This window comes from Penicillium robsamsonii (genome assembly GCF_028829455.1).
Source record: "Penicillium robsamsonii strain IBT 29466 chromosome Unknown utg000003l_segment0_segment0, whole genome shotgun sequence".
In the NCBI taxonomy this organism is placed as follows: Eukaryota; Fungi; Ascomycota; class Eurotiomycetes; order Eurotiales; family Aspergillaceae; genus Penicillium; species Penicillium robsamsonii.
The window spans coordinates 5,612,844-5,637,381 of record NW_026643221.1 but is presented as its reverse complement, the minus strand read 5'-3'; the positions used below and the strand labels follow the sequence as shown (position 1 = coordinate 5,637,381).

Genomic DNA, 24,538 nt, shown 5'->3' with positions numbered 1-24,538 from the left:
CAGCTTGGAATGGCGAGAACGAACTTCGGATTTCTCTTAATACCCCATTCTGCTGTCTTGGCCTCTTTTTTTTTCCTCTGAACTTTTCCGTCTACACTCGTTGATCTATGGAGGTATACCAATTCTAGGCTCAACCTTATCTGTCCCTACCTCGCTCTCCCTTGAACCTCAGCCTTTTGTTTTTTTTTTTTTTTTTTTTTGACATTTTTGGAGCATTTCGACCTTTAATGTTCATGGTCTTGGCCTTTTCATTTCAACCAGCCCACTAGACACCCCGAGTTTCCTATCGGACTTCGGTTTCTTATACACTCTTTACACTCATCATGGAGTATATCCAACCAACTCATATTTACTCGCGCATATTGGACAACATTCCCTGGAAGTCCGCAGATCCATCAGTGAAAGGTGATCCACGGAAAAGTGTCAAGTGGATTGATGTGAGTTTCGCATCTCCGCCTCGTAGGCATGACCTTGCTAATATGAATAGGGCCTACGAGGAATCGCTTCATTCCTAGTTATCCTAACTCACCTTGCCCGAGCATGGGATTATGACCTCTTCGCCCCTCGCGACGATGTTGACGTCCCTCCCCGAATTCTGCAGTGGCCCGTCTTCCGTATTCCTTGGCAGGGTCGTTTAGGTGTCACGATTTTCGCCTTCTTGACTGGCTACGTTTGCGCCCTCAAGCCGCTCAAACAGTCTCGAAATGGCGACACCCTTGGAGCTTTCACATCGGTGGGCAAGAGTGCCTTCCGCCGCCCACCTCGCCTCATCTTTCCCGCTACAATCGCCTTGATCATCTCATGGGTCATGGCACAGTGTGGCGCCTTCATCGCTGCTAACCGCTCCGACTGTTGGTGGTGTCGTTATGCAGCCGTCGACTTGGCCCCGACTTTTTGGGATGAGGTTGTCCGGTTATTCAAGACCTTCCTCGAGGTTTGGACTACGGGTTATATGGCATACGATGATCACCAGTGGGCTTTGCTTCCGCTGCTCCAGGCATCCATGTTGATTTACGTCCTTATCTGCGCAACAATGTTTGTCAAGTTCCGATTCCGCCTAGCTATTTACTTGGGCATGTACCTCTACTTCCACCAGGACGCAGCCAAGAACACCGGTAAGTTCTACATGAAGCTTAAATCCTCACTGGTACTAATTTACGAAATAGAAACCTTCCAAATGCAGGCGATTTACGGCATGTTCCTCAGCGATCTCTCGTATGAGAACGGTTTCAAAGCATTCGTCGAACGCCACAGCTGGGGCCGCAAGATTGTAGCAGGCACCCTTCTCTGCATCGGTCTCTTCATCTGCTCCTACCCCGGAGAACACCCAGAATGGGCCACATGGTCAACCTACATGGAACAGGCCTCACACTACATCTTCCCCCCGAAAGTCAACGTCGGCAAGCGCTACTCCGCCCTAGGCGTTGACCTGATCATTTTCGCCATCTATATCTCACCCTCCACCAAGGAGTTCCTCTCCAGCCGCCTCCTCCTCTGGCTCGGCAAGCAGAGTTTCGCCGTTTACCTCGTGCACGGCACTCTCCTCCGCACCGTTCTGTGCTGGATGCTTTACGGAATTACCGGCCAGCCCTGGGACGGTGACATCGTCGACGATAAGGGTAACCCAATCTACGGCGAGGACGGCGAACCCCTCCACCCACACTGGATTCCCATCCGTGCTCCTTGGGTCGTGGCTATCAGTATCCCGGCTTGGATTGCGTTGGTATACTTCTGCGCCACTTTGTGGACCGGGTACGTTGACCCCTTCTGCGCACGCATGGCTCAGAAATTGGAGAAGTGGACGTTCGAAGAGGACGAGAAAGGTGCGGCTCCGCTGCCTACGACTAGCATTCCTATGGCGACAGTATAATTTTTGAGTTGGAAAAGACGTTCGAATGATTTCTTGAAAAGCAATGCCCTGGCGGCGTTTGCTTCCTGCTAAGTGTTATACACTCTTTTGTTTCATTTATTTCGCATATCTTGCATTTTCTGCCTTTCTATGATTCACACTTTCATTCTTTTTGGCCTATTCTTCTTTCATATTTGTTCAGATCATGATTGGTGATTTTCTTTACTCTCTTTGTCTGGCCTTTGTTCTCCACGAAAATGGAGATAATTGAGCCGACTGGGGATAATTTCGGATGTATATATGAACATAAAAATCAATACCCGACTGACTTCTATACACCGCAAATGGGAAACTCAACTACGTAGGGAATACAAACATTAACCCCGCAATAAGTGAAAAGGGGCTTGCCTTAACACCGAAGGAAACCGTTGACGCTCATACACGGTATTACCGTAAAGCCAAGAAAAACCATAGAGAGATAAGGCTGGATCGCCTGCCAAGAGATCCCGTGAACAAATTTCGCAACCGGACGCCAAGGCACTAGAAACATAAGCGAAAGCACTTGTAAGTCCTTTTTAGGCTTTTCAGACGCGCTTGGCGGCACTAACCGATCTCCACATCCTTCTCTCTGCCAATACCAGCTAAATACAGCCTCCCGTGCAACTACTGTTGCTTCTTCATTCGTATATGATGCAATGGGCGGGTCAACGCGACACCATCCTTGCCGTGACGGAAAATTTATCCCGCACTCCAACCGGGCAAGGCTGTTATTCCTGGAGGATCAGACAACGTCCATGATCTCCGCTTCGACTTCTACATATATCTAGCTAGCTCCGCTCGCGGGCCGGAGACTTCCGGTCCATAGCTGAGCGAATAATATACAATGTACAACGTGCGTTCAGGATGATCTGTGACTGGTTGGTCTGCCGATCCAAGACCGTCTCTCCGAGAAGGATGTGTACCCTGGTCACGGATAAGGGGGAAGGTTGTGTTGTTCACTTGTGGCGGGAAGGTCGGGGGTGCCAATGGGGATTGAGGGATGATCGTATCGCCTTATGGGGCGGCATGGGGGTGTACTCCTTATTCTGTATGAAATTGTAGTGGACCATTTGACCGAACGGCCAAAGATACGAAGACCCATACGTACAGGACCAAAGCCACTCATGCTCCGAACTGATACCAACCCGCTAGGTAAAATTGGCTTGCCTCGGCTCCGTCACCTGCAAGCGTTTCAAATAAGATGGGTCTACGAGCATGTCTTTTGGGTGGAGTATGGTGTCAGAGTCCTTATCCATGGGGATGCCTAGCGCCAAGCTCTTCACGTTTCATGTTTATCCGAAGACCCCTATCATATTGAAGTTGGGATATCGAGGTTGTCTACTCCGTACATCGATGGATAATTTATACCATCGTCATGTACTAGTCCTTTCTTTAGCGCCTATAATAATCATCTGACCTCTTGGCATTGTTCATTCTTTGGGAACTTCGGTACTGGACAGCTACTCCTAAACCTACCCCTATAACAATCTGCATCAGAGCCCAGCTGCTGCTTCAAGCGGTCAATACAAGACCACAGAGCATGATACCGCAACCAGTAGGTCCACTGCTAGTCGAGGTAGCTTGCCACGGCGCGGATCTCCAATGGGTTTAGGGCAGCGGTGGGTGTGGGCGGGTAGCTCAGGCCGACGACCCATAACGCAGCGAAGGCGCTGGACTCGTGAACTACTAGAACGTTAGTTGACTGCTCCACAGGGTCTGTGAAATATGTTGATAGGGGATGTGGAACGATGGATTTGATAGTTATATAGAACATACCGTTATTCTTGGCTGACCCGAGTGGGCAGCAGGGTCGGGAGCCTTCTGAGGATCAGAGGCCTGTTTGTTAATATGATATTATGTCATGATATGTTATCAATCATAAGTAGCTACTTGATATAAGACCTACATCTATCACGACACCTAGAGCGTTCTACGCTTAAATGTGAAAGATGTGCTCAGGATAATACCTGATGTAAGTGTGTTTAATTCAGTCCCTTGGGGCATAATAAACCCAGGAAAATTTCTGTCGTCCACGATATAACCGCCCTTCCTCTATCTCACAGCACCGTTGTACCTTCTTGATATGTCTCATGGTGTACATCCCGACCGGCAGTACCACTGGATCCGGATATTCAGACATCTTCTTTTCGCTTTCAGAGGTCGAATTAGTTTGTTTCCTTCTTTCTCTCTTGCGGACCGCTTCCTCCTTCGCGATCTTTTCTCTTGGTTCATCGTGAGGAGCTGACTAGGATCCAGATTGATCGCCGTCAGATTCGGTGGATGACTGGAATGGATCTGGTCTCCAGGGTCATCCTCCCCATGAGTCAAAGACACCAAGGCTTTTTGTGCATTGGATGCACTCCTGTCCCTCTGGTGCTTGTTGGCCTATACGCTGCCTTAATGAGGCAGCACGCTGCTTGAGACTGTTAGCCCCTCTAATTTGGGGTGGCGTCTCTCGTGGGTCCCCAATTCCCGGTTCCCAGCCGTCGGTGCCCGATTCTATCTTCGACACGATAGAGGATGTGAACGATTAATGCAATGCACGTTGCCGGATCAAAGAGAAACCAATCAGCGTCGTTGGTGAAGGTTTCTGCCACATGAGCTAGCCTTCTGCATATCGTCACTAGCCCCGAATAGTTGTCCCAAGCCTCCCCTGCCATTTCTTTCACCCCAGCACGCAACGTCGCAGGCTTCTGATTCACAGAAACCTGATATATTAAAGATGACATATCATTATGTTGTTCCGTCGGCGAATTGATGTTAGAGTTCTCACCAAGCCCCGGGTGGGCTGGCTAGTTGCAAGGCCAGTTGTAGCAAATATGGTAAAATATTCGGAGAGACAATAGCAATGGCGAATCTCATGCCCACCTATTTGGCAGTGTGCGCAGAACTAGTAGGTATGTTAGTTTATATCCATACATTCTGGTCGGTCTGGGCGTTTTATTGGAAAAGGGTTGATGTAGCCATCACAACTTCATGAGATGTTCACTTACACCAACCGGGATAGGATATCTAGACATGTATCTAGACATGGCTAAAGATGGCGAGACAACAATGTAAAGTTGAAAGCCGAGAAGATTGGGAAGTGAGAATAGAAGAGGAACTGAGAACCCAAGACCCTCTTATGTATCTGGCTTTGAACTTTTTCTCTCTCCATATTTCAATCACTACTCCTTGGCGATTTCTTTCCGGACGTTCTCCGTGATTTCCTCACCTCGGACGTTGAGTTCGACCTTTTTCATGCTCACTTCAAATTGATATAAGCCCGAGAGAACACCATAGCCATGCACCCGATGCTGGTCAAGGTAGCGGCGGGCACCTTGGCCTCTCCAATCTATAGCCACACGGTTTCCTATATAGCGCCCAAGTTTAACAGGACATCGTTTCCATGTCGTTAAGAAATGTGGAATGCTGGCTGAAATAGTTGTGTATAACATGCTCCACGCTTCTTCTTACCCTCACCCAAGCGGGCAACTATAGTGATCCTTAGATTCAGGGATGCTTGGAAGGCTGCGCCGAATTTAGTCACCTCTTGATAGAGAGCATGACAGTCAACGATCGAGTTGCTTTCACAGCTATAATAGATCAGTTCATATATGTTTATCCTTGATGGAGGCGTTGCAGTTAATACATGCGATGTAGAAGAGTAGTATTGCATCACACGAAGCGATGTCTGCTGAAACAAAACATGGCCATCGCCGAGAAAGTTCGTGAGCAGCTGGAGGCTAGAGGGTGGGGGTTTCAAAGCAGGGACAATGGTACACAGTATAACAGGAGACCATGCTAACATGAGACAACCATGCTATTCTCAGGAAGGAAGAGCCGATTAGATCGCTTAAGCCGGTTGCTTGTATGATCAAAAAAGTGCTATAGTGGTGGGAACTTTTGGATATCACACAGCGATCAACATTGCGACCAGATTTCCACTTATATGAAACGGGAATAGGCTCAGCCATAATGTAGGATGACGATGGAGAGATGAAAGTTGCATGGTTGAAAGGATTGGGAGACAAAGGAAGGGGAAAAAAAAAGGAAAGGATAGGCGGGGGTTTATTAAGGGAGGAGAGGAGGGAGGGAGGTGAGGTGAGAGTAAAAGAAGATCAGAGAGCCCATGCGATTCTTTCTCTTTTCTCATTTCAAATTAATATACTTGGACTATGCATCAGACCCTGACGACATGGCCTCTATTGTATGCCGGTGAATTATGCCCTGCTATATTATTAATTATAAGCAGCCAATCTACTAGCTACATCTATAAAGATCCTTATCATATTCTATGTTTAAATGCATGCCCTACTAAGGATAGCCCCCGATATGAAGCTTGCTGATTCTATAGCTCGTGACATAAACAGCCTGAGAAGATTTCTGTCCTTTCAATAGATCAAATCCGCCTCCTCTCATATAGCACCATTGTGACTTGTTGTAATCGCCTGCTGGACACATGGCGTCGAGGCCCTACTCTGGCTGCCCGCATAGCCCGGCCCACAAGGCACGGCACCAGTGCCAGTAACGCCGCTGTTGTTCGAGGTAAAATGCCAGCATCTGGCCCTCAGCTGGATTGAGATCGGCATCATTAGCGAAGCTTTCTGCTAGATGAGTTAGCCTTCTGTGTGTCATCGCTGGACCCACATAGTGGTATTAAACATACTCTTTTTTCCTTCGCCCCAGCGCGCAATACGGTAAGGTTTCTGGTCACCAGAACCCTGATTTATGACATGCATTAGTGTATTGCTCCGTGATCGAATGCGTGGTAGGGTTCTCACCGAGCCTTGGGTGCGGTATCCAGTGTCGACGCCAACGGTTTGGGCAAAGGCCGTCAAGTCTTCGAAAAGACGATGACAGTAGACAACGTCATGTCCACTAACCTCGCAATGTTTGCAGAACAACTATGATATGTTAGTTCATGTCCATGTATTCTTGATAAACCTGGTGGTGTGGTTGCTTAAGGAGATGACGATGGCAAGACCGATGGCAAGACAAGGGGCTATTAGGGAATAGAAAGTTGTATCTCGCACAAAGATGAAGCTGGGAAGACAAGATACGTTCTTCGGGGATAGGGTGTGGGTTGTGGTTAGAGAAATTAATGATGATGCCCGAGACAGCAGGATCCGATTATGCCAAGGGTGCAAATACCCATGTTCAGAAGTGGTAGGGTCATGTCGGTTGATTTTATAATCGGATTGCCATAGTGGTGGGGATGTGCGTATTGTGATTTTGAGGGTACGAGATGCCGAGACGACCCATCTTCCATGGGAGACGCAGCTATCAACGAGAGGATTTCACTTACAAGGGGATTAATAGAGTCAGCCATGGTAGACGGTACTAATAAAAGGTTGACGTGAGTAGTTGAAAGAATGGAAATAAGAAAGGACGGGGATACGAAATGTTGTGAAGATAAAGTGACGAAGAGAGGAAAGGAAGAGAGAAGTGATGCGAGAGCAAAAGAATGGTTGAGAGCCCAAGACCCTCTCTCTATCTGGCTTTGGTCTCTTTCTTTTTCATTTCAATTATTACTCTCTTACTTCGTATAAAAGCCCGAAGGTTGGCTATCTGACTAATTAAATGGTCTATTCCATACTAAATATGAGTCTCATAGCGATCCACAAAATGAACGTTGTTTGATGCACTCGTCTTGGTTTATCCACTATTCCCTTACTTAATGCCGCGAGGCTACTTCAGGATTGGAAGAAAGAGGTCAGACTTGCCAACAGATTACAAGCCATCGCCGAAGCACTGGTAGGACCCATTGGTTGTGCCCCATTCGAGGAAGATATTGCGCTTGGCTCCAAATAGTTGTATCAAACGTAGCTTTCTTTCCTTTGCCCCGGCGGGCCACACGGTAGGGCATTCGTATGCCAGAAGCCTATTATATCAGAGACTACATATCAATATGTGTCATCGAATATATGGTAGAGTTCTCACCGAGTGCCACGCAGTGGAGTGGAAAATGATCAATATGCTAGGGTTATCACCGCCTAAGCTCCGTATGATTCCGATCAGGGGATCTGTCCTCAAGAAGTTGCGAGACATGCGGCCACTCAGGGAGTAGAGTGGGGTATTGGAGACTAGCTGGCTCAATATGCGATTTTGACTCTCCTAGAGAACCTGTATACCCATTGGGGGAGGGGGTGTTCATTGAGGGATATGCTCCGAGGTAAAACGAATAGCGCGATATACCTTTAAGCAAGACAGCTTTGGTTGCCAATGGATGTCAAAGATATATGGACGGTAGAATGAAATTATAATTATATATAGTCAATAAGATAGCCATTTCGCGTGAACTTTTCTGCCGCCGTCTAAATGCATATATGGCCAGGGCGACAAAATCATGAATGAGATTTCATGACCATAATATTCGATTAGGAAGCGCACTGGAGCTCAAATCGATTTGGATCAAGATGATAACAGTAAGAACCAAGGTCGTCACAATAACCTGAGGGAGTTGATTAGAATTCAGAGTTCGACCATCAATCTAGGAAGAGCTTACAGCGAATATGAATATCCCCACCGAGTTCAACTCCCACCCTCCAGCATACACTTTCCCACGAGCAATAGCATTTTGTTGTCTCCAGAATCGGACCGCACCTATGAAGGCGACGATAATAGCCACACCGTGGCAGGCAACCGAAAGCGGGATACCGACTTCGTGAAATGACAGGCGATCGACTTTTGTCAATGGGCGTTGTAGACGGAAAAGTTGCGCAACGAGCACTCCTTGCATAGCGATAACGGTGGACGTGCGGATATACGCAAGGAATGTTCTTTCTAGGGCTTTAATGGTGTCAATTAAATTGCTAGCAACGTTTCCACAGTGGAACGCACCAAAGTAATCTCGATTGCTCTTCTGCGGCACGGTCAGAGTAACATGTCGACCCCAGAACCGACAAATCCCGCCCCAAAGGCCCTTGCGGACTTTGCGTGAGCGCCGAGAATCAGCTCGGGACGGTGTCCGACGTGTGGGCATGTGATGCTCGTCGCCAGACGAAGCCGATGGGGTCGAGTAGTCTAGCTCATTGTCTTCTTGGGTTTGTATCGAATGGAGCTCTAATGCTTCTCGGTCGTCATTTCGGGTGTCGCGAGCGGGTATCGGGCCGAAGTCGCTCATGATTGCATTGGGCTCATTGGGGACAGGAGGTGTACCGGGCTTGGTCATGATGAGAGGAGGAAAAGTGCAGATAATAGCATGGCTGTTCTGAAGCTGAGTTTCCGAAGAGTGAAGGTTCCAAAGACAGGGATTGTTCCTTGTTCCCCACGGAACGGTTCTAGCCGAACATGAAAACGTCCCCACAGAGTCTGGGGTTGACTTGTTTGGTCATCATAACGGTTTATAGAATATAAAACAATTGATAGATCTTAGATCTGAAACTATATACACCTTATTTATTTACTCAACGCCTCCATTGAACATACCCCTGCATCTGTTGTTGTATTGACCAATCAGAGGCCGTAAAATATCGATTGCACCATTTTCGTCTATGATGTTGAAATGGGCTGCCAATGGCAATGCTTCACTCCCGATTCATTGCACGATCATCTACCTTCTTTACTAGAAGTAGCTAGCTCAGTTTGAAACAGATGTGTTAGATCCAAAGCTTGGATACTGTTAAATCTTATTCAACCCCATTTAGCCCTATGGGTGGTATTTCAAACATTTACCACGGAGCCTGGGGATAAATGTTAATGCACATACACCGGATTTTAGGGGCGACACGGCGTTCCCTTTTCATTTTAGTGTTCACCCCTTGCCTTTTGCTCGAATTATCTCCGAGGTCACATCAGGCCTCAAAAAAATTGAATTTTAGAGTAGTGCAATCACAAGACTCGATATAATTTACAAAAAAATTGGTTCTTCTAAAGGGACCCTTCCTTAGCATTCCGTTCCCTCCACGGCACAACTTGACTGGGCACCGTCGGCCCCGTGTATACCTTCAACGGATGTTCCCGTGCCTGCAGCCAGAGATGCTCAAGTCCCACAGACTGCAGCATGAGCATAGGATAGAGCTCACTCCAGACGAGGTTACCCAGGATGCGCATCCGGCCCTGGTATGTGAGGGCTTCCTGCTGGGGGTCTTCCTTGGCCGTGTCTGTACTTTCGCTTGCAGTGGCACTTTCATCGAAGTCTGGGTCGACGGCTAGGACTTGGCCTTGGAAGTCGCCTTTGAGGAGGCCTTTGTCCTTTGCGTAGGAGGTGGCAAATACGTCCTCGGTATATGAGCCCACGCCCATGTGATCGATAACAAGGAACAAAGATGGTGCTACTTTATGGCTCCACTCCTCCATGGACCGGATTTCCTGGTAGTGTCTATGAGAAGCATTAGTCCCTGGTGCATGTGAATCTTGGAATGGAGAATATAGGGCCCACGAACTTCCTTGCTGCTGGGATGGGGTTGGTTGCGTCGAAGCCTAGCTCTTTGCCGTCAAACCAATGCAGTTTGAGCAGTGGTTTGAGCTCGTCAGCGCGCTGGACGCCATCACTCCATGTCGATAAGTGAGCTTCCACGTCCCGTTTTAGCTCTTCCCACTTCTCATCGGAGACGTTGTGCGCTGTGCGGTAGATTGCCAATCCGAAGCCATAGTCTTGTCTCTCCGACGGGTCCAAGCTCAGGCTCGCCTCCTTAGCCCGAAGGAGTTGCTGGATCCAGGGCTGTGCAGGTGGCTGCGGGGATGGCGTCCGGCCGCGTATCTTTTCACGCAGTTCATCCTGTACTACTGTGCTAATAGAAACACGCTCGCGGCGGGCCGCGTCACCCTCCGTCGCGCTTGGACCTTGAACCTTCGCAGCCTCGTTCTGGGCCTCGACACATTTTGTGAGTCGGTCCATCAGCAGCTTGGAAAACCCAGATCTCATGTCGTGGTTCTTTAGGTCAGGATTGTGTAGCCCAGCGACGATGTCAGAGGGCGCATGGTAGCCGTTGTACCCATCCATGGACATCCAAATGTTGAAATCTGCCATCGAAGTGACGTTAATGAGATCAGTCCACCGCTGCGTGAAATTTTCCATCTCTGGGGTTTTTCCATCCGCCTGGATCGCAGTGAAGCTGTCCAACGCCTGTTCACGCAATTCGGCAACGTGGGCCAGGACCCAGGAATGGGCAGTGCTGGTCATGACTTCGTACTGTGCGCGAATGAATTGTTCCCAAAGAGCAGTAAGGTCGACCTCGGCAGAAAGGCCTCGGGTCTTGCGCCGGGCATTCAACGCGTCCTGCATTTCTCCAAAGTCACCAGATATCTTGTTAAAAGTGTCGCACATGTTAGTCCGGATCTGAGGAATATTGAGATACTCGAAGACGGCAATCACGGAGGTCAGGTAATCATGGGCGATCGCAAAATGCTCGGGGTTGTTGAGATCTTTTTCGCGCCATCGCGATGCGGGCACGGGGGCAAGGCCTCCCCAGAGGCGCCGTTTGAGGAAGTGAATATTATGCCCAACTCGGCACAATCCGCTCAAATCCTTTGGGCCGGTGATCCGCTGGATTGCCTTTTGCACAATTGGGATATCGGCGGTGTTGAACGGCGCAGGCGCCCACTGTGAACTCGGGGCCATAAATAATGCGAATTCATCTGCGTTGAGCAAAGCTAAATCGGTCTTCTTCCCATTCGGCAGGATGCCAGACGTGATGAATTCGACGAAATGTAAGACAGCTTGGGGTTCAATCAAGGCGTCCACTGGTCTGATTAGCGAGGCCACATTGACACATTGACAAGTAGGATCATACCAGCTCCTGCGTCGCGGTCCATCCAATGTTTCTCCGTAACGCTCGATCCCCTGTAACCGGTAGCGTCGAGAATCCCAACCTCTGGTTCTGCCGATGAGCCAGAATCTGTATGGGAAAATCGCGCGATATTGGCCTGTTTTACGCGACAGGTCCAAGGCGCGACCTCCCGGGTATTGCGATGTGTCACCAAGCCAGCCCGGGCACTGAGGCTCGCAACACGAGGTATCGCGCGGGACGATAACCTCGTGAGAACATGGCGATTGACCTGTGGCAGGCTTCGGGAAATCCTGGCTGCCATGGTGTGTTGGTTGTGATAGGCTTGCAGGTGGAGCGCGATCTCAGCAGATAAACTCGGGAACTCGGGAGCTCGGGAGTCCGGGATAGCTCTAGAGCCCCCATTTCTTTTGAAAAAAATCCGCGACAGAAATAGAACACTAAGCTTAATGCTAGCTGATCAAAGTTATACCAAGTACAATCATGTGGTCACTGAGTAATCGCGCGATGCTGCAAAATCATAAAGCAGCGGCATCCCGATCGATAAATTCGCGACCGCGGCCTAAAATCCCAATCCCCACGCGCGTATTGCCATTCCGTGATTGAACGGCCCCCAAGTTGCTAGCATTTAGTAAGCCATACAGCTCAATGGCCAAGGTCTCCAAAGAACCTTCATACGTACCGCCTTGTGGTATATATCTTCCAGCCAATTGTTGGAGGGCTCTCGGGGCAATCCGATTCGTAGGCCAGTATGACAGATGTGTTCTCTGCATCCACTGTGTAAATCCCATCGGCTTCGATTACTATGATGGAGTACTTCCCACTTTCCGAGAGTCGCATGGCCGTTAATAGGCCAATTATGCCACCGTTCAAAACCTATTGATATTGGAAGTTGCGTTGGTGATGCTTTCTTTGCTAGAGCAGCTGGAGAGTGAATAGAACGCACGACATAGTCAAGGGTCTGGTTCTGACCTGCTAGACCGAACGAACTACTCCTCGGCCTCGAGAATGATTGAGCAGCCGAGAACCCAGCAGAAAGGCAAATAAATAATGTATAGTCAAGCTTCATCGTAGACATGTGGCTCGTTGGCGAAGATTAACAGATCGTTGGGACTACGCACGAGGCAGATCGAATTAAAGAATAAGATACAATTTTCTTGTGAGCTACACGAACTTCCATTAGCTATTCCGAGAGAGTAACATATGTATCAGCCATTGAGGTTCTTAGGAAGATAACATCTAAGAGACTATTGTGGGAGCATTAATTGTCTCCCAAAAAACGAGCAACTGAGCGAATTTAGGAGCCATCCCACGCGAAGAACTGTAGTTTCCGCTCCGTAGGATAGTCCTGCATGGTGCAATATGAAGGTCTCTTAGTTTAAGGCCCAAGACATGTGGGCTGCCTGATAGAATATGGTTTGCGATGTAAGACGTAAGGTGTTGCTGCTAGGAAAAAGGCGGCCCCGAGACCATCATAAGATCAACTCAAGAGTGGGTCTGGGAGGCCAAGAAACGTGTAACAAAGACGAGTCTGAGGTAAATAAATATATGTGTTCGTGTATGTTAGGTGTTGTATCGGAGTTAACGGACTTAGGGTGCAGTGCGGTCCTGTGTTGGTCCCAGTGCGACCCGTATGAAACAGCCAATAAGTTTCCTATCTCGGTGTTAGGAGGCTGCGATTTGATCTCAAGTGATGGCAGATCTTTGTCCGGTATGATGAGACCTACGCCTTTAGTTCGGCACACATTCTTATATCCGATGGGTACCTATAACTTGTAAACCTTCTTTTCAAAGCTACCGCAGTCTTGTCACAACCTTAGAAAGTAGTCTTGACAGCTCGTGGAGTGTTAGATAATATCCTGCCTTTCCAAGACTTGGATAGTTCCGCTCTCTTCATTCTTTCCCTTTCTTTTCCCCACCTTTCTTTCCCCAGTTTCAATCATCCGATACAACCCACTGTCTTTGACCTCTCTTGGTCTCCTTGTCAAAAGTAATCTCAGAGACCACTCCATTCTAACGCTTTGACCAACACAATGGCGACCGCATCTCAGAAGATCGTGTTGATTACCGGTAATCTAAGATCCACTTGATCACACCCCTCAGGTCAATATTGAAGCTAAAAAGCTGGCTTCTTATACAGGTGGAAACCAGGGCATCGGATATGAGACAGCCAGGAATCTCCTGCATGCCTCCGCCACCTACCATGTCATTCTAGGCAGCCGTAAATTGGATAACGGAGAGGAAGCCGTGAGAAGGCTACAGGCTGAGACGGATGTAAAAGGAACCGTGTCAGCCATTGAACTCGATGTCACTCAGGATAAGTCTGTTGATGCTGCCGCAGAGAAGGTAGCTGCAGACTACGGTCGTCTGGACATCCTTGTCAACAATGCAGGCATCGTTTCGCTGGCGAACCCGCCTTCCCGAGAGGAATACCGCAAGGTGCTGAACACCAACGTTGTTGGTTCTCTCAGCATGACAGAGACCTTCCTCGATCTGTTGCATAAGTCTGAAGAGCGTCGCCTGGTCTTCGTTTCGTCCAGCGTGGGCTCAGTCTCCCAGGCCGCCGACCCGTCCTCCAAATACTACAGCAACAATGGCTTCGAGTACCGATCCAGCAAGGCAGCCTTGAACATGCTCATTGTGCTCTATTGGAACCGTCTGCAGAAAGAAGGGTTCAAAGTCCATGGTGCGGACCCTGGTCTGTGTGGAACCAACTTCACTGGTAACGCGCAGTCGTTGCTAGATCGTGGTGCTGCCACACCTGCCCAAGGTGGTGAGCGTATTGCAACAGTTGTAAAGGGAGAAAAGGATGCTGATGCTGGCCGGGTGCTGGGAGAGTATGGAGTTTCTCCTTGGTAAATGGACATTGTGTCATCAAAACACACTAACTAGGTCTAGCTTATGTTCCACTATCATTACTTGAGTCAAATGAATCTTACCAGAAATGAATAGTTAATTTAAAATCCATGTCGTTTCAGCTGCCTGATCTGCTGCAATAACTATACCATTAATGCTCTGTATATACGCCCCGCCACTCTAACAAATATTATTTTTCTAGATTATTATTAAGATGGTGATTCAGCATTATTAATCTTTTAACAAAAAGGCAAAGAAGCGTCTAGTATCTCATAATCACGGTCAATTCCAAATAATTGCTAGTTAACGAGCTTGCTATTGTACTTTTATATTCAGCCCCTAGACTTAGCCTCCACCTTTCAAGGGCCCACTTGAACGAACAGACCAATCAAATCAAATATCCACCTAAAGGTCCCATAAAGGTATAGTTGGATGGTCATAAAGAATCCGGGGAGGTAAGTACATATCTAAGTTTTGTCCACGGGCTTAGCCGACCCCAGCCTCCATTGTCGCCAATACTTAAAGATACTCACTCAATTAACTCTAGCACAGCGTTTAGCACGTGTTTATGGTGCTCAGAGCAACTGAAATTTTGTTTTAATAATTTGCACCGCTTATGGATCTCACATAGAGCATGGTAATGCGAGCTCGTTGGCCCTCGAGTAAGACCATCCGTGCATAGATAAAGATAAATATAGAGAGTGGCACGGTCTACAATATCTGCGGCTGAAGCGAAGATCTGTATGGTATGGCTAAGCATTTCTCCACTCCCAATGCACAGTAAAGGCGCGCACTCGCAGTTATTCTTTTAAACTACTACCTCAAAAGGGTGAGAAATGTGGGAGGTCTGTTGCATGCGGTGGGTAGCTGAAGATGATGTAGGCACTAAAAGGGGCGGATGTACGAGGATTATCCCACGCTACGCCCCAGAAAGGAGCGCTAGCCAACAGACACAGTTAAGCCGCACTAGAGAAGACCTATTCGAAGAGCCCTATTGGATGGCACCTCTACGAAATCCAAAAAACGTGGATAGCACGACGCACTTGGGTTTGAGGAAATGTACCGTGGTCAGCCAATGATTGAAAGTGGAAATATATCCACGGTAGACGAAGACATCCGGAAGATCGCTGAAAGGGAATAAAGAACCTTGGTGTAATAGATACTTCTTGATATCGAACATTGATGGAGAGGTGGTCTAATAAACGTGGAGGAGTACGGCTAAGTAAATTCGAAAAGCTAACGGTAGAAGACGGCAATCGGAGAAGAGAAGTTGCCGTGTGCCACAATAACTAACTGAAAGTTCATAAGGCCAGGGATGGCTTAGGTAGCTACCTGAAGATTTACCCATAAGATTATGGCCTAGAATAGGGCGATGTATCCTACAAATCAGAGGCGAACAAAACCCCATATTGCGACATGTATCCATCGTCCAAATGGGGTTAAAGTTGCGAAGAGTGACAATGAAAGAAATCAGCGACAAAGTATACTGCGGAATTATTCACTTTGAGGGGGCCCTCAGTCATATAAAAGCAACGTTTCCTTCCAATTTATCACACAGAAACATCCATCATTCACCATCATTCAAAGCATCCCCCCACTTTCAAAGTCAAGCACCATCAACGAGATATCTCGTGAGTAACCCAGTCACATTGAATTCGCCGTCACACTGGATCAGCGGTATACACCAACTCATAGTGCGATACTAATTAACGTCAGAAGAATACCAACATGGCCTCTCAATTTAATCGCATCCTAGCCATCCTCGGCGTCTCTGCCCTCCTCATTGTCACCCCTGTTAACGCGAATGGTTGCTACGGTGGTGGCGAGACCTGGGGCGACGTGGCCGATAACACAGATATTTTCAATGCAATGAATGGTGCGTGTGCTAGTTTCGCCGGAACCTTCAGTTCTGGCCAGACGAAGAGTGTTTGCAGCCAATTTCCAAAAGGGGACCGTGCCAATTGGGTTGTGACGAACAACCAAGGGGATTCCCAGACCTTGCTTGCATCCGACTGCGTTGCTGCAATGACCATTGAGATCAACGCCTGCTCCCATGGAAGCGAGCAGCAGCACGGTGACTTTCACTACCAGAACGACCCTAACGCGGGAAATTGCTAGTCGGTGCTAGTTAGATACTTGAACTGGATAATGGGTCAGTTTGGTTGTCTAAACGAAGCCCGCTGAGCACTCATCGGAATGGAAAGTGGAATCATTTACTATAATGCGATATTGTTGGCTCCGCCATTGGCAGAGCACCTTATGGACTATATTTCTTCTGTGCTTTTGTTTAGAACCCAGTACCCTGTCCTGATCTCGCTACACAGTGTCGTATTTAATCCCAAGCCCGGTTGATATTGAGCCTCTTCCCCTTGCGCTTTTCTTTGCCGCATATACAATATTACGGTTAAGATGAAAATCCGATTATGATAATCATTATCATTGATTCTTTCTGTCCTCTCCCTAACGACCGCTTTTATCCCGCTAGAATTGTAAGACGATCACTGTTGATGATGCTGACTCACACGACAATAATCGCCTTTCCAAGAGTTGCTTCACTCGCTAGGCCCAAGTAACCTTTTGATTCGTCTGATGCTCGAATCATTCTGACTAATTGGTCAAAACGACTATATTTAGCCTATATGTCCCCGAACAATTCTCTGCAGAAATCATATTTCCCTGGCTGTCTCAAAGCTACCGAAAGATATCCTGGCGCATGCTAAAAAGGTGATCACCGTGGGTCTTCCATCTGGGCTGAAACATCCTGTCGTAGAAAGTGTGTACAGTACCATCGGATAAATTCTTTGGTCAAAATAATGTTCAGAGCAGGAGATTCCTTTTCCAACTCATAGCCTTCTGAAGTCATCCCGAATGCAACGAGAAACCCGAGAAGTCAACAAAAGCGGAAGGTTAAACCAGCACGCCTATACCTATTATGAATGGCACACTTTTGGAATAGTTCCTGGCGGAACTCAGTAAATTTACGCTGCGACTCGTGACTTCCACTTGCTATATTGGAATCATGAAGATGAATTGCTACATCTCAAGATTGAAAACGGGCGTCGGATGAGCGTACTCACTGAGTATGCCTTGAGTGCTGGGCATTACTGAATATTACTAGGCATTCACTGAGCTCGGCGTTGTGAGAAATTAGTTAACTAACTTCACTAGTTAACTAATCACCATGCGCTGCCTAGGTGTCAGTGAGTAGGACCCTGAAGGCCCTCATAAAGTGGCGCCCCAATGAGCTAAGTCGCGTGGCCTAGAATCCGGTATATACGGCGACATATGTACAACATATTTGCGATGGTGGAATCTATACGTGACCCAAAAAGGAAATTTTATCCATCAACAGAAAAAAAAACCCGCCACATCAAGCTGGCCGAGTATGATTTGACGAGCTTCATTATCTCTACCCGCCACATCAAGCTAGCCGAGTATGATTTGACGAGCTTCATTATCTCTATGTCAAGGATATACTCCAATCCGAAGTAGCCGTGTGAATTACTGGCATTTTCGGCTTTACACCGCCGGAACCCGTGCGGGGCGTAACATCTTTATCTTTGGCTTCACGATACACCAAATAGTCAGTTCACGCCTCTGCGGGGTGCGGGGACATGTGTACCGGAAGGTCACACATTGTAAGAATGATTAAATATGTGAATATACAAATAGAATGAATGTTTGCCTCTTTCTAATGGATGTATCATATTAACTATCATATAATAATGTCCCTTTCACGTGTTGTCATCATTGGAGCCGGTATCGTAGGTACCAACCTCGCCGACGAGCTGGTCTCTCGAGGATGGAATAATATCACTGTTGTCGAGCAGGGCCCGTTGCACATGCCGGGCGGATCGACTTCACATGCCCCCGGACTCGTATTTCAGACAAGTCCCTCCAAGACCATGACACATTTCGCACGATACACAGTCGAGAAGTTCCTGTCAATAGAGAAGGATGGACATAAATGCTTCAACCAAGTGGGTGGTCTCGAAGTAGCAACCACTCCTGCACGACTGGAAGATCTGAAGCGGAAACATGGATACGCCTCATCATGGGGGATCGAGGCCCGGCTAGTGAGCGCCGAGGAGTGCTTCAAGATGTATCCTCACCTGAATAACGATATGGTGTTGGGCGGTCTACACATCCCTAGTGACGGCCTCGCACTAGCAGCTCGAGCAACGCAGCTACTCATTGAACGGACAAGCAACGCCGGTGTTCGTTACCTGGGCCATACTCCAGTGACGGGAATTGAGCGGGACGGCCGTCGCATCACTGGAGTCAGTACTCCAAGTGGCACTATCCCGGCAGACATTGTTGTCTCTTGCGCTGGATTCTGGGGTGTGGAATTGGGGGCCATGGTCGGTGTGGAAATTCCTTTGCTCCCGCTGGCGCATCAGTATGCAAAGACTACGGCAGTACCCGCTCTCGCTGGGCGAGATGTCAACAGCTTGCCTAATGGAATGAATGCCACACTCCCAATTCTCCGGCACCAGGACAAGGGTCTTTACTACCGTGAACATGGCGGGCAGTACGGCATTGGATACTACGGACACCGTCCAATGCCTGTTGTTGCTTCATCGCTAGGGCTCACTCCTAAAGATGTCGATGAACACAACATGCCCTCCCGCCTTGATTTCACAGCCGAAGACTTCGACCCAGCTTGGAAAGAGTCTCAAAAGCTCCTCCCCGCACTTCAGGACACAGAGATCGCGGATGGCTTCAATGGACTCTTCTCCTTCACACCCGACGGCGGTCCAATCCTCGGCCAACCAACCCATCTCGACGGCTTCTACGTAGCCGAGGCCGTATGGGTTACACACTCAGCAGGGGTCGCCCGAGCTCTAGCCCAGATACTCACAACCGGCCGGTCGGACATCGACGTATCTGAATGCGAGCTATCTCGCTTCGAAGAGATCCAAGTCAATCGAGACTACGTGACTGAGACTGGGCAGCAGAACTTTGTTGAAATATATGACATTATCCACCCGCTTCAGCAGCGGGCGTCACCCCGCAATTTGCGTGTTAGTCCATTCTACTCCCGCCAGCGGGAGCTGGGGGCTTTCTTCCTCGAGACCGGAGGCTGGGAGCGACCGTGGTGGTATGAGGCAAACAAAGATCTTGTTAAATCTCTCCCACCATCATGGAAGCCTGTTGAACGAGATCCCTGGTCTGCGCAGGTTCATTCGCCTATCTCTGCTGCTGAGGCGTGGAAGACGCGGAATGCTGTTGCTATGTTTGATATGACTGCTTTCCATCGCTTCGAATTGTGTGGTCCTGGAGCAGTCGGTTTGCTTCAGCGGCTGACCACGAGTGATATTACCACCAATCCAGGAACCGTTACCTATACCCTTCTCCTGAATGATCATGGTGGCATTCGAGGTGACATATTTGTACTACGACTTGACGATGACGTGTTCCAAATTGGAGCGAACAGTGCAACAGACCTGGCGTATCTTACCAGAGAAGCTCGAGGCCAGCAAGAGAACACCCCTGGGAAATGGATCCAAATTCGCGATATCACAGGCAGCACATGCTGCATCGGTCTCTGGGGTCCTCGGGCCCGGGATGTCATCGCTGGGATCAGCACGGTCAATGTTTCCAACAAGGGTCTTCCCTACTTCAGTCTGAAGAAAACTGCTCTCGCGGGTATCCCAGTTACGATGATCCGAAAGTCCCACGTCGGCGAACTAGGCTGGGAAATCCAAACCAGCGCCGAGTACGGCCAACGCCTATGGGACATAATATGGCGAGCCGGAAAGTTGCACGGACTCATTGCTGGAGGCCGCAGTGCGTTCAACTCAATGCGCCTTGAGAAGGGATACCGGACCTATGGCGTGGATATGACGACAGAGCACAATCCGTTCGAGGCTGGTGTTGCCTTTGCCGTGGACGCAAATAAGAAAGATGACTTCGTCGGGAAATTCGCCCTTCAACGCCTTTCTAACCAAGCACCTTCGCGGCGACTGCGAGCTTTGACCGTTGATGATGGTCGCTCGATGATTCTTGGCAAGGAGCCTGTGTTCTATAATGGAAAGGCGGCTGGCTATGTAACCACCGCTGCATTTGGGTACACCATTCGCAAACCAATTGCCTACGCCTGGCTTCCTGGGGGTGTGAGCGAAGGCGAGACAGTGGAGATCGAGTACTTTGGAAAGCGCATCAGGGCTACTGTCGAAACAGAATCGCTTTATGATCCCGAGATGAACCGTCTCAGTCAGGATAGCTTGCCTTCGGTGGTTGGAGCACAAGCTTCCTTTAAGTCGCGGCTTTGATAGGGATACATATTCTCAAACATAGGGAATAATTTGCTTAAATCTCCAGGCAATACCTATAGCCAAGTCTTGTTGCAATGATCCAACGACGCGTCATATTCCTCCTTGCACGTGTAACCCCAAGTGCCCTACAATATTACCTGTGATTTGTGCTCTTTGTAGAACTGACATCAATTTTAATTAATAGAAATGGAATCCGCAGAGTGAGTGCTTGGTAGAATGGCTCCGAGTGAGTAGCAAAGTCTGAAAAGCCCACATCATCGGCATGTCGCACCTCTTTTACAAGTGCTGCCAAGTCTGGGCGACTGGGCACAGTATTGGCAAAACTGCGAGCATTCTTTACCCGCCTCAGTCGGACAGACTGATATATAACACGGTTGATTTCTTGATGAAAAGACTTGCATGTCTGTGCCAGTCTGCTGAGATGTTGGGGGCTGTCTTCGTCGCGAAGATACTGGACAATCATCAACCAAAGCTTTAGTGGAAAGATTGGCAGAGGCCCGGGGCATTGAATCAATCCAGTCCAATTGGTAACACCTGAATCTGTGATAGCCAAGCAAGATGTGTATGGTTCGTGATGAACCAGTAGACGCGTGGGGCCATGCGGGCAGGTTTTCCACGTTCCCGCGACCCGGCCGAACATTATTACATAATCGACTCTCATTGGCCCAGATGACGGGTACCTTCATCTTGTTTTTTTTTTGGATTTGTACATTTTTGTAAAACAAAATATTTTTCCACATGTAATTTTGAAACGGCCCTACTCTTATGGTATTTTATTGCGATGTTAGTCGCTCAGACATGACTTTTATCCACGCTCAACTATAACTGGACAGTTGTGAATGCAACATTGCCGAGGTGCCGGAACAGGAAGTCATCCGATACAATGCCGGTCTCCTCGGATCAAACTACCCACATAGAGCTATAATTGACAAGTCTAGAGCGAGATCCAAGTCAAATAATAGCCCCGAGCCATGGCTGGATACGATGTGGGGGCACATCTAAGCGTCGCGAGTGGCTGTTTTCTTAGACAACGCCTCTAGCGCGCCTCACCACAAAGGTTGGGTCACCCGCCCATCTGATAAGATTGAGTGAGCGGTTTTATCTCTGACTTTTCCATCTCTTGGCAATCATCTTTTCTCTGGTTTTTTTTCTCTCCCGACTGTGTTGTTCTTCTTCTCTACATAGGTGATCTGTGTGAGATCTCATTCTGTACGATAATCATGTCGCTCGTTAATGAGATCAAGGTTGATCCCCTGACGCGGGGAGACTCGAAAAATCCCCGCAATGAAGCCGTCTCGCTGCGTGAGCCTGCAAGTCTGCTGGGTCAAGGCAGTCCAGGTGTTCGTCGCATCGAAATTATTACATCCCACTTCCAATTTTCCGATCGGGTCTGTCTCTTTTTCGCTATTTTCCTGATCGCTTATGTATATGGCTTGGATGGAACTGTTCGCTATACATACCAGGTACGTATCTCGCAGTTCTGACGTCAAGACGTGTGTGGACGATGATAAAGCATACTAATACCTCATGTTTTGGACAGCCTCATGCAACTCAAAGCTACGGGCAGCACAGTCTGCTTGCGACCATCAATGTTCTCCGAGCCGTCATTGCTGTTGCTGCACAGGTACGAATATCGATCAACAATTTATTACAGCAGCTGACCTTCCCTTAATAGCCTACCTCGGCAAAGATTGCCGATGTATTCGGCAGAGTGGAACTTATTCTCGTCTCGATCCTCTTTTATACCGTGGGTACTATTGTGGAAGCATGCGCAACGAGTGTGGAGGGTTTCGCCGCGGGAGCTGTTATCTACCAGGTAAGATATGCGCCCAGCGACTCTTATCTTGATCTGCATCTAATATTATCTAGATTGGATACACTATTATTATGCTTTTGGCTGAAGTCCTAATCGCCGATGTGACTTCTAGCCGATCTCGTCTCCTTTTCTCCTATATTCCGCCCTTGCCATTTATCGTGAGTGCTACATATGCTGTGACCACCAACCGCAACCTACTAACACACTGTAACTTCTCTAGATAAATACCTGGATCAGCGGCAACTTGACTGATGCCGTTCTCAAAGTCACCACATGGCAATGGGGCATTGGCATGTTTGCTATCATCTATCCCGTGTGTGCTCTCCCTCTTCTTGGGGTCCTTTTTGTCGTCCAACGACGTGCGAAGAAGTCTGGGGCCCTTGAATCCTACAAGAGCTCCCTCCAGGTCATGGGAAAAAGCCAACTGGTTGTAGAACTGTTTTGGCAGCTGGATATTGTCGGCAACATTCTGTTGATTGCCATGTTGGCGTGTATTCTTGTTCCGTTCACTCTCGCCGGCGGTGTAAGTACACAGTGGAAAACAGCAAAGGTAATTGCGCCACTTGTCATAGGTGTTTTGCTCATCCCGGTTTGGATTTTCTGGGAGAGAACATGCAAACACCCGATGTTACCATTCCACGTAAGTCAAATCATTCAAATCGCCTAGATCATTTTCACTGACTTGTGTCTACTCTAGCTTCTCAAAGACCGTGCTGTCTGGGGCGCCCTCGGAATCCCTGTCATGCTCAACACTGGTACGTCCTTCAGGATACATACCATCAATGCTCGAGATCTAACATTTCTTTAGCGTGGTATCTACAAGGTGATTTCCTATACACTGTACTTTACGTCAGCTTCGACGAATCAACTCTCAGTGCGACTCGGATCACATCTCTTTACAGCTTTGTCTCCGTTATCACAGGAGTTATTCTTGGCCTCATCGTCATGAAGGTTCGCCAATTGAAGCCCTTCATCGTGGCCGGAACCCTCCTCTTCATGGTCGCGTTCGGAATCCTCATCTATTTCCGAGGTGGCGCTGCGAGCTCCAGTCATTCCGGTGTTATCGGTGCGCAAGTTCTGCTAGGTATTGGTGAGTTATCGACTGCGCTCCATACTTGATTGAACCTGTCTAACAAAAGTCTCAGCTGGTGGAATGTTCCCTTACCCAGCTCAAGCCAGCATCCAGGTTGCGTCTAAGCACGAACGTTAGTATTCATCAATAGACTTTGTCCTACCAAACAAACACCCATGGACTAACAATTCCATAGATCTCGCTGTCATAACTGGTCTCTACCTCGCCGCCTACAACATCGGTAGCGCACTAGGAAACACAATCTCCGGCGCGATTTGGAACCAAGTCTTGCCTTCTGAACTAAATTATAGACTCGGCAACGAAACCCTCGCTGCGTATGTCTACGCTCAGCCTCTTGCGTTTGCTGCCGTCAACCCTGTGGGTACGCCCGACCGAGACAATGTCATTCTAGCCTATCAGAAGACGCAGCGTCTGCTCTGCATCACGGGTATCTGCTTGACGGTCCCTTTGATTGCCTTTGCCATGGTTATTCGCAACCCGACACTCACAAAAGAGCAAAGTCTTGTCAAGGCGGAGGCGGAGAGCAGCGACTCTGATTTTTCTCCTCGTTGATAAGTACGTTGAGTAAGATCTAGTTTCGCTTAACATATCTTGCGGAGGTGTACATTTTACTCTGTTAGTTCAGTGTCTTTACGAAAGACCTTAGGAGTTAGAGGCATCATGTGGCTGGCAGTTTATGTACTGCTATTCTGTTTCAATATCTGTGCTGTCAAGATTGGCTTGGAGAGTCATGTATATCTCCCATCAAATCTAGCTCCACTCCTTATCCCTTCATTATAGACCTACATGTCAGTTGACCATGTGCATACCGTATGTATGGTCGCCCAAGGAAAAAGATCATCGACTCAACCATGTCAGTGATTCCACAAATCACTACGTGAATTCCAAGGCTCCTGC

At 48.3% G+C, this 24,538-nt stretch overlaps 9 protein-coding genes across 9 annotated transcripts; 5 read left to right on the top strand and 4 right to left on the bottom strand.

The window, feature by feature from the left end:
- Window positions 1-323: 323 nt before the first annotated feature.
- On the top strand, window positions 324-1,870 carry N7447_006873 (acyltransferase family protein; the record flags this gene model as incomplete). The annotated part of the gene is made up of 3 exons (XM_057231135.1): window positions 324-437; window positions 488-1,115; window positions 1,167-1,870. The coding sequence occupies 3 exons, from the start codon at window positions 324-326 to the stop codon at window positions 1,868-1,870; spliced, it is 1,446 nt and encodes a 481-aa protein (XP_057086225.1).
- Window positions 1,871-3,455: 1,585 nt separating this feature from the next.
- On the bottom strand, window positions 3,456-3,980 carry N7447_006872 (uncharacterized protein; the record flags this gene model as incomplete). The annotated part of the gene is made up of 3 exons (XM_057231134.1): window positions 3,456-3,604; window positions 3,682-3,724; window positions 3,963-3,980. 3 exons carry the CDS (start codon window positions 3,978-3,980, stop codon window positions 3,456-3,458), a joined length of 210 nt encoding a protein of 69 aa, XP_057086224.1.
- A 2,363-nt stretch (window positions 3,981-6,343) lies between these two features.
- Window positions 6,344-7,199, bottom strand: N7447_006871 (uncharacterized protein; the record flags this gene model as incomplete). The annotated part of the gene is made up of 4 exons (XM_057231133.1): window positions 6,344-6,477; window positions 6,537-6,591; window positions 6,652-6,774; window positions 7,176-7,199. The coding sequence occupies 4 exons, from the start codon at window positions 7,197-7,199 to the stop codon at window positions 6,344-6,346; spliced, it is 336 nt and encodes a 111-aa protein (XP_057086223.1).
- A 1,029-nt stretch (window positions 7,200-8,228) lies between these two features.
- N7447_006870 (DUF202 domain-containing protein) lies at window positions 8,229-9,041 on the bottom strand (the record flags this gene model as incomplete). The annotated part of the gene is made up of 2 exons (XM_057231132.1): window positions 8,229-8,321; window positions 8,376-9,041. The coding sequence occupies 2 exons, from the start codon at window positions 9,039-9,041 to the stop codon at window positions 8,229-8,231; spliced, it is 759 nt and encodes a 252-aa protein (XP_057086222.1).
- A 698-nt stretch (window positions 9,042-9,739) lies between these two features.
- N7447_006869 (uncharacterized protein) lies at window positions 9,740-11,902 on the bottom strand (the record flags this gene model as incomplete). Its single annotated transcript, XM_057231131.1, has 3 exons — window positions 9,740-10,190; window positions 10,255-11,554; window positions 11,605-11,902. 3 exons carry the CDS (start codon window positions 11,900-11,902, stop codon window positions 9,740-9,742), a joined length of 2,049 nt encoding a protein of 682 aa, XP_057086221.1.
- Window positions 11,903-13,631: 1,729 nt separating this feature from the next.
- N7447_006868 (Short-chain dehydrogenase/reductase SDR) lies at window positions 13,632-14,457 on the top strand (the record flags this gene model as incomplete). Its single annotated transcript, XM_057231130.1, has 2 exons — window positions 13,632-13,668; window positions 13,739-14,457. The coding sequence occupies 2 exons, from the start codon at window positions 13,632-13,634 to the stop codon at window positions 14,455-14,457; spliced, it is 756 nt and encodes a 251-aa protein (XP_057086220.1).
- Window positions 14,458-16,182: 1,725 nt separating this feature from the next.
- Window positions 16,183-16,572, top strand: N7447_006867 (uncharacterized protein; the record flags this gene model as incomplete). The annotated part of the gene is made up of 1 exon (XM_057231129.1): window positions 16,183-16,572. The coding sequence occupies one exon, from the start codon at window positions 16,183-16,185 to the stop codon at window positions 16,570-16,572; it is 390 nt and encodes a 129-aa protein (XP_057086219.1).
- Window positions 16,573-18,179: 1,607 nt separating this feature from the next.
- N7447_006866 (GcvT family protein) lies at window positions 18,180-20,729 on the top strand (the record flags this gene model as incomplete). Its single annotated transcript, XM_057231128.1, has 1 exon — window positions 18,180-20,729. The coding sequence occupies one exon, from the start codon at window positions 18,180-18,182 to the stop codon at window positions 20,727-20,729; it is 2,550 nt and encodes an 849-aa protein (XP_057086218.1).
- Window positions 20,730-21,952: 1,223 nt separating this feature from the next.
- On the top strand, window positions 21,953-24,193 carry sit1 (putative siderochrome-iron transporter Sit1; the record flags this gene model as incomplete). The annotated part of the gene is made up of 9 exons (XM_057231127.1): window positions 21,953-22,195; window positions 22,273-22,356; window positions 22,408-22,548; window positions 22,602-22,706; window positions 22,769-23,188; window positions 23,246-23,303; window positions 23,357-23,638; window positions 23,694-23,753; window positions 23,817-24,193. The coding sequence occupies 9 exons, from the start codon at window positions 21,953-21,955 to the stop codon at window positions 24,191-24,193; spliced, it is 1,770 nt and encodes a 589-aa protein (XP_057086217.1).
- Window positions 24,194-24,538: the final 345 nt, after the last annotated feature.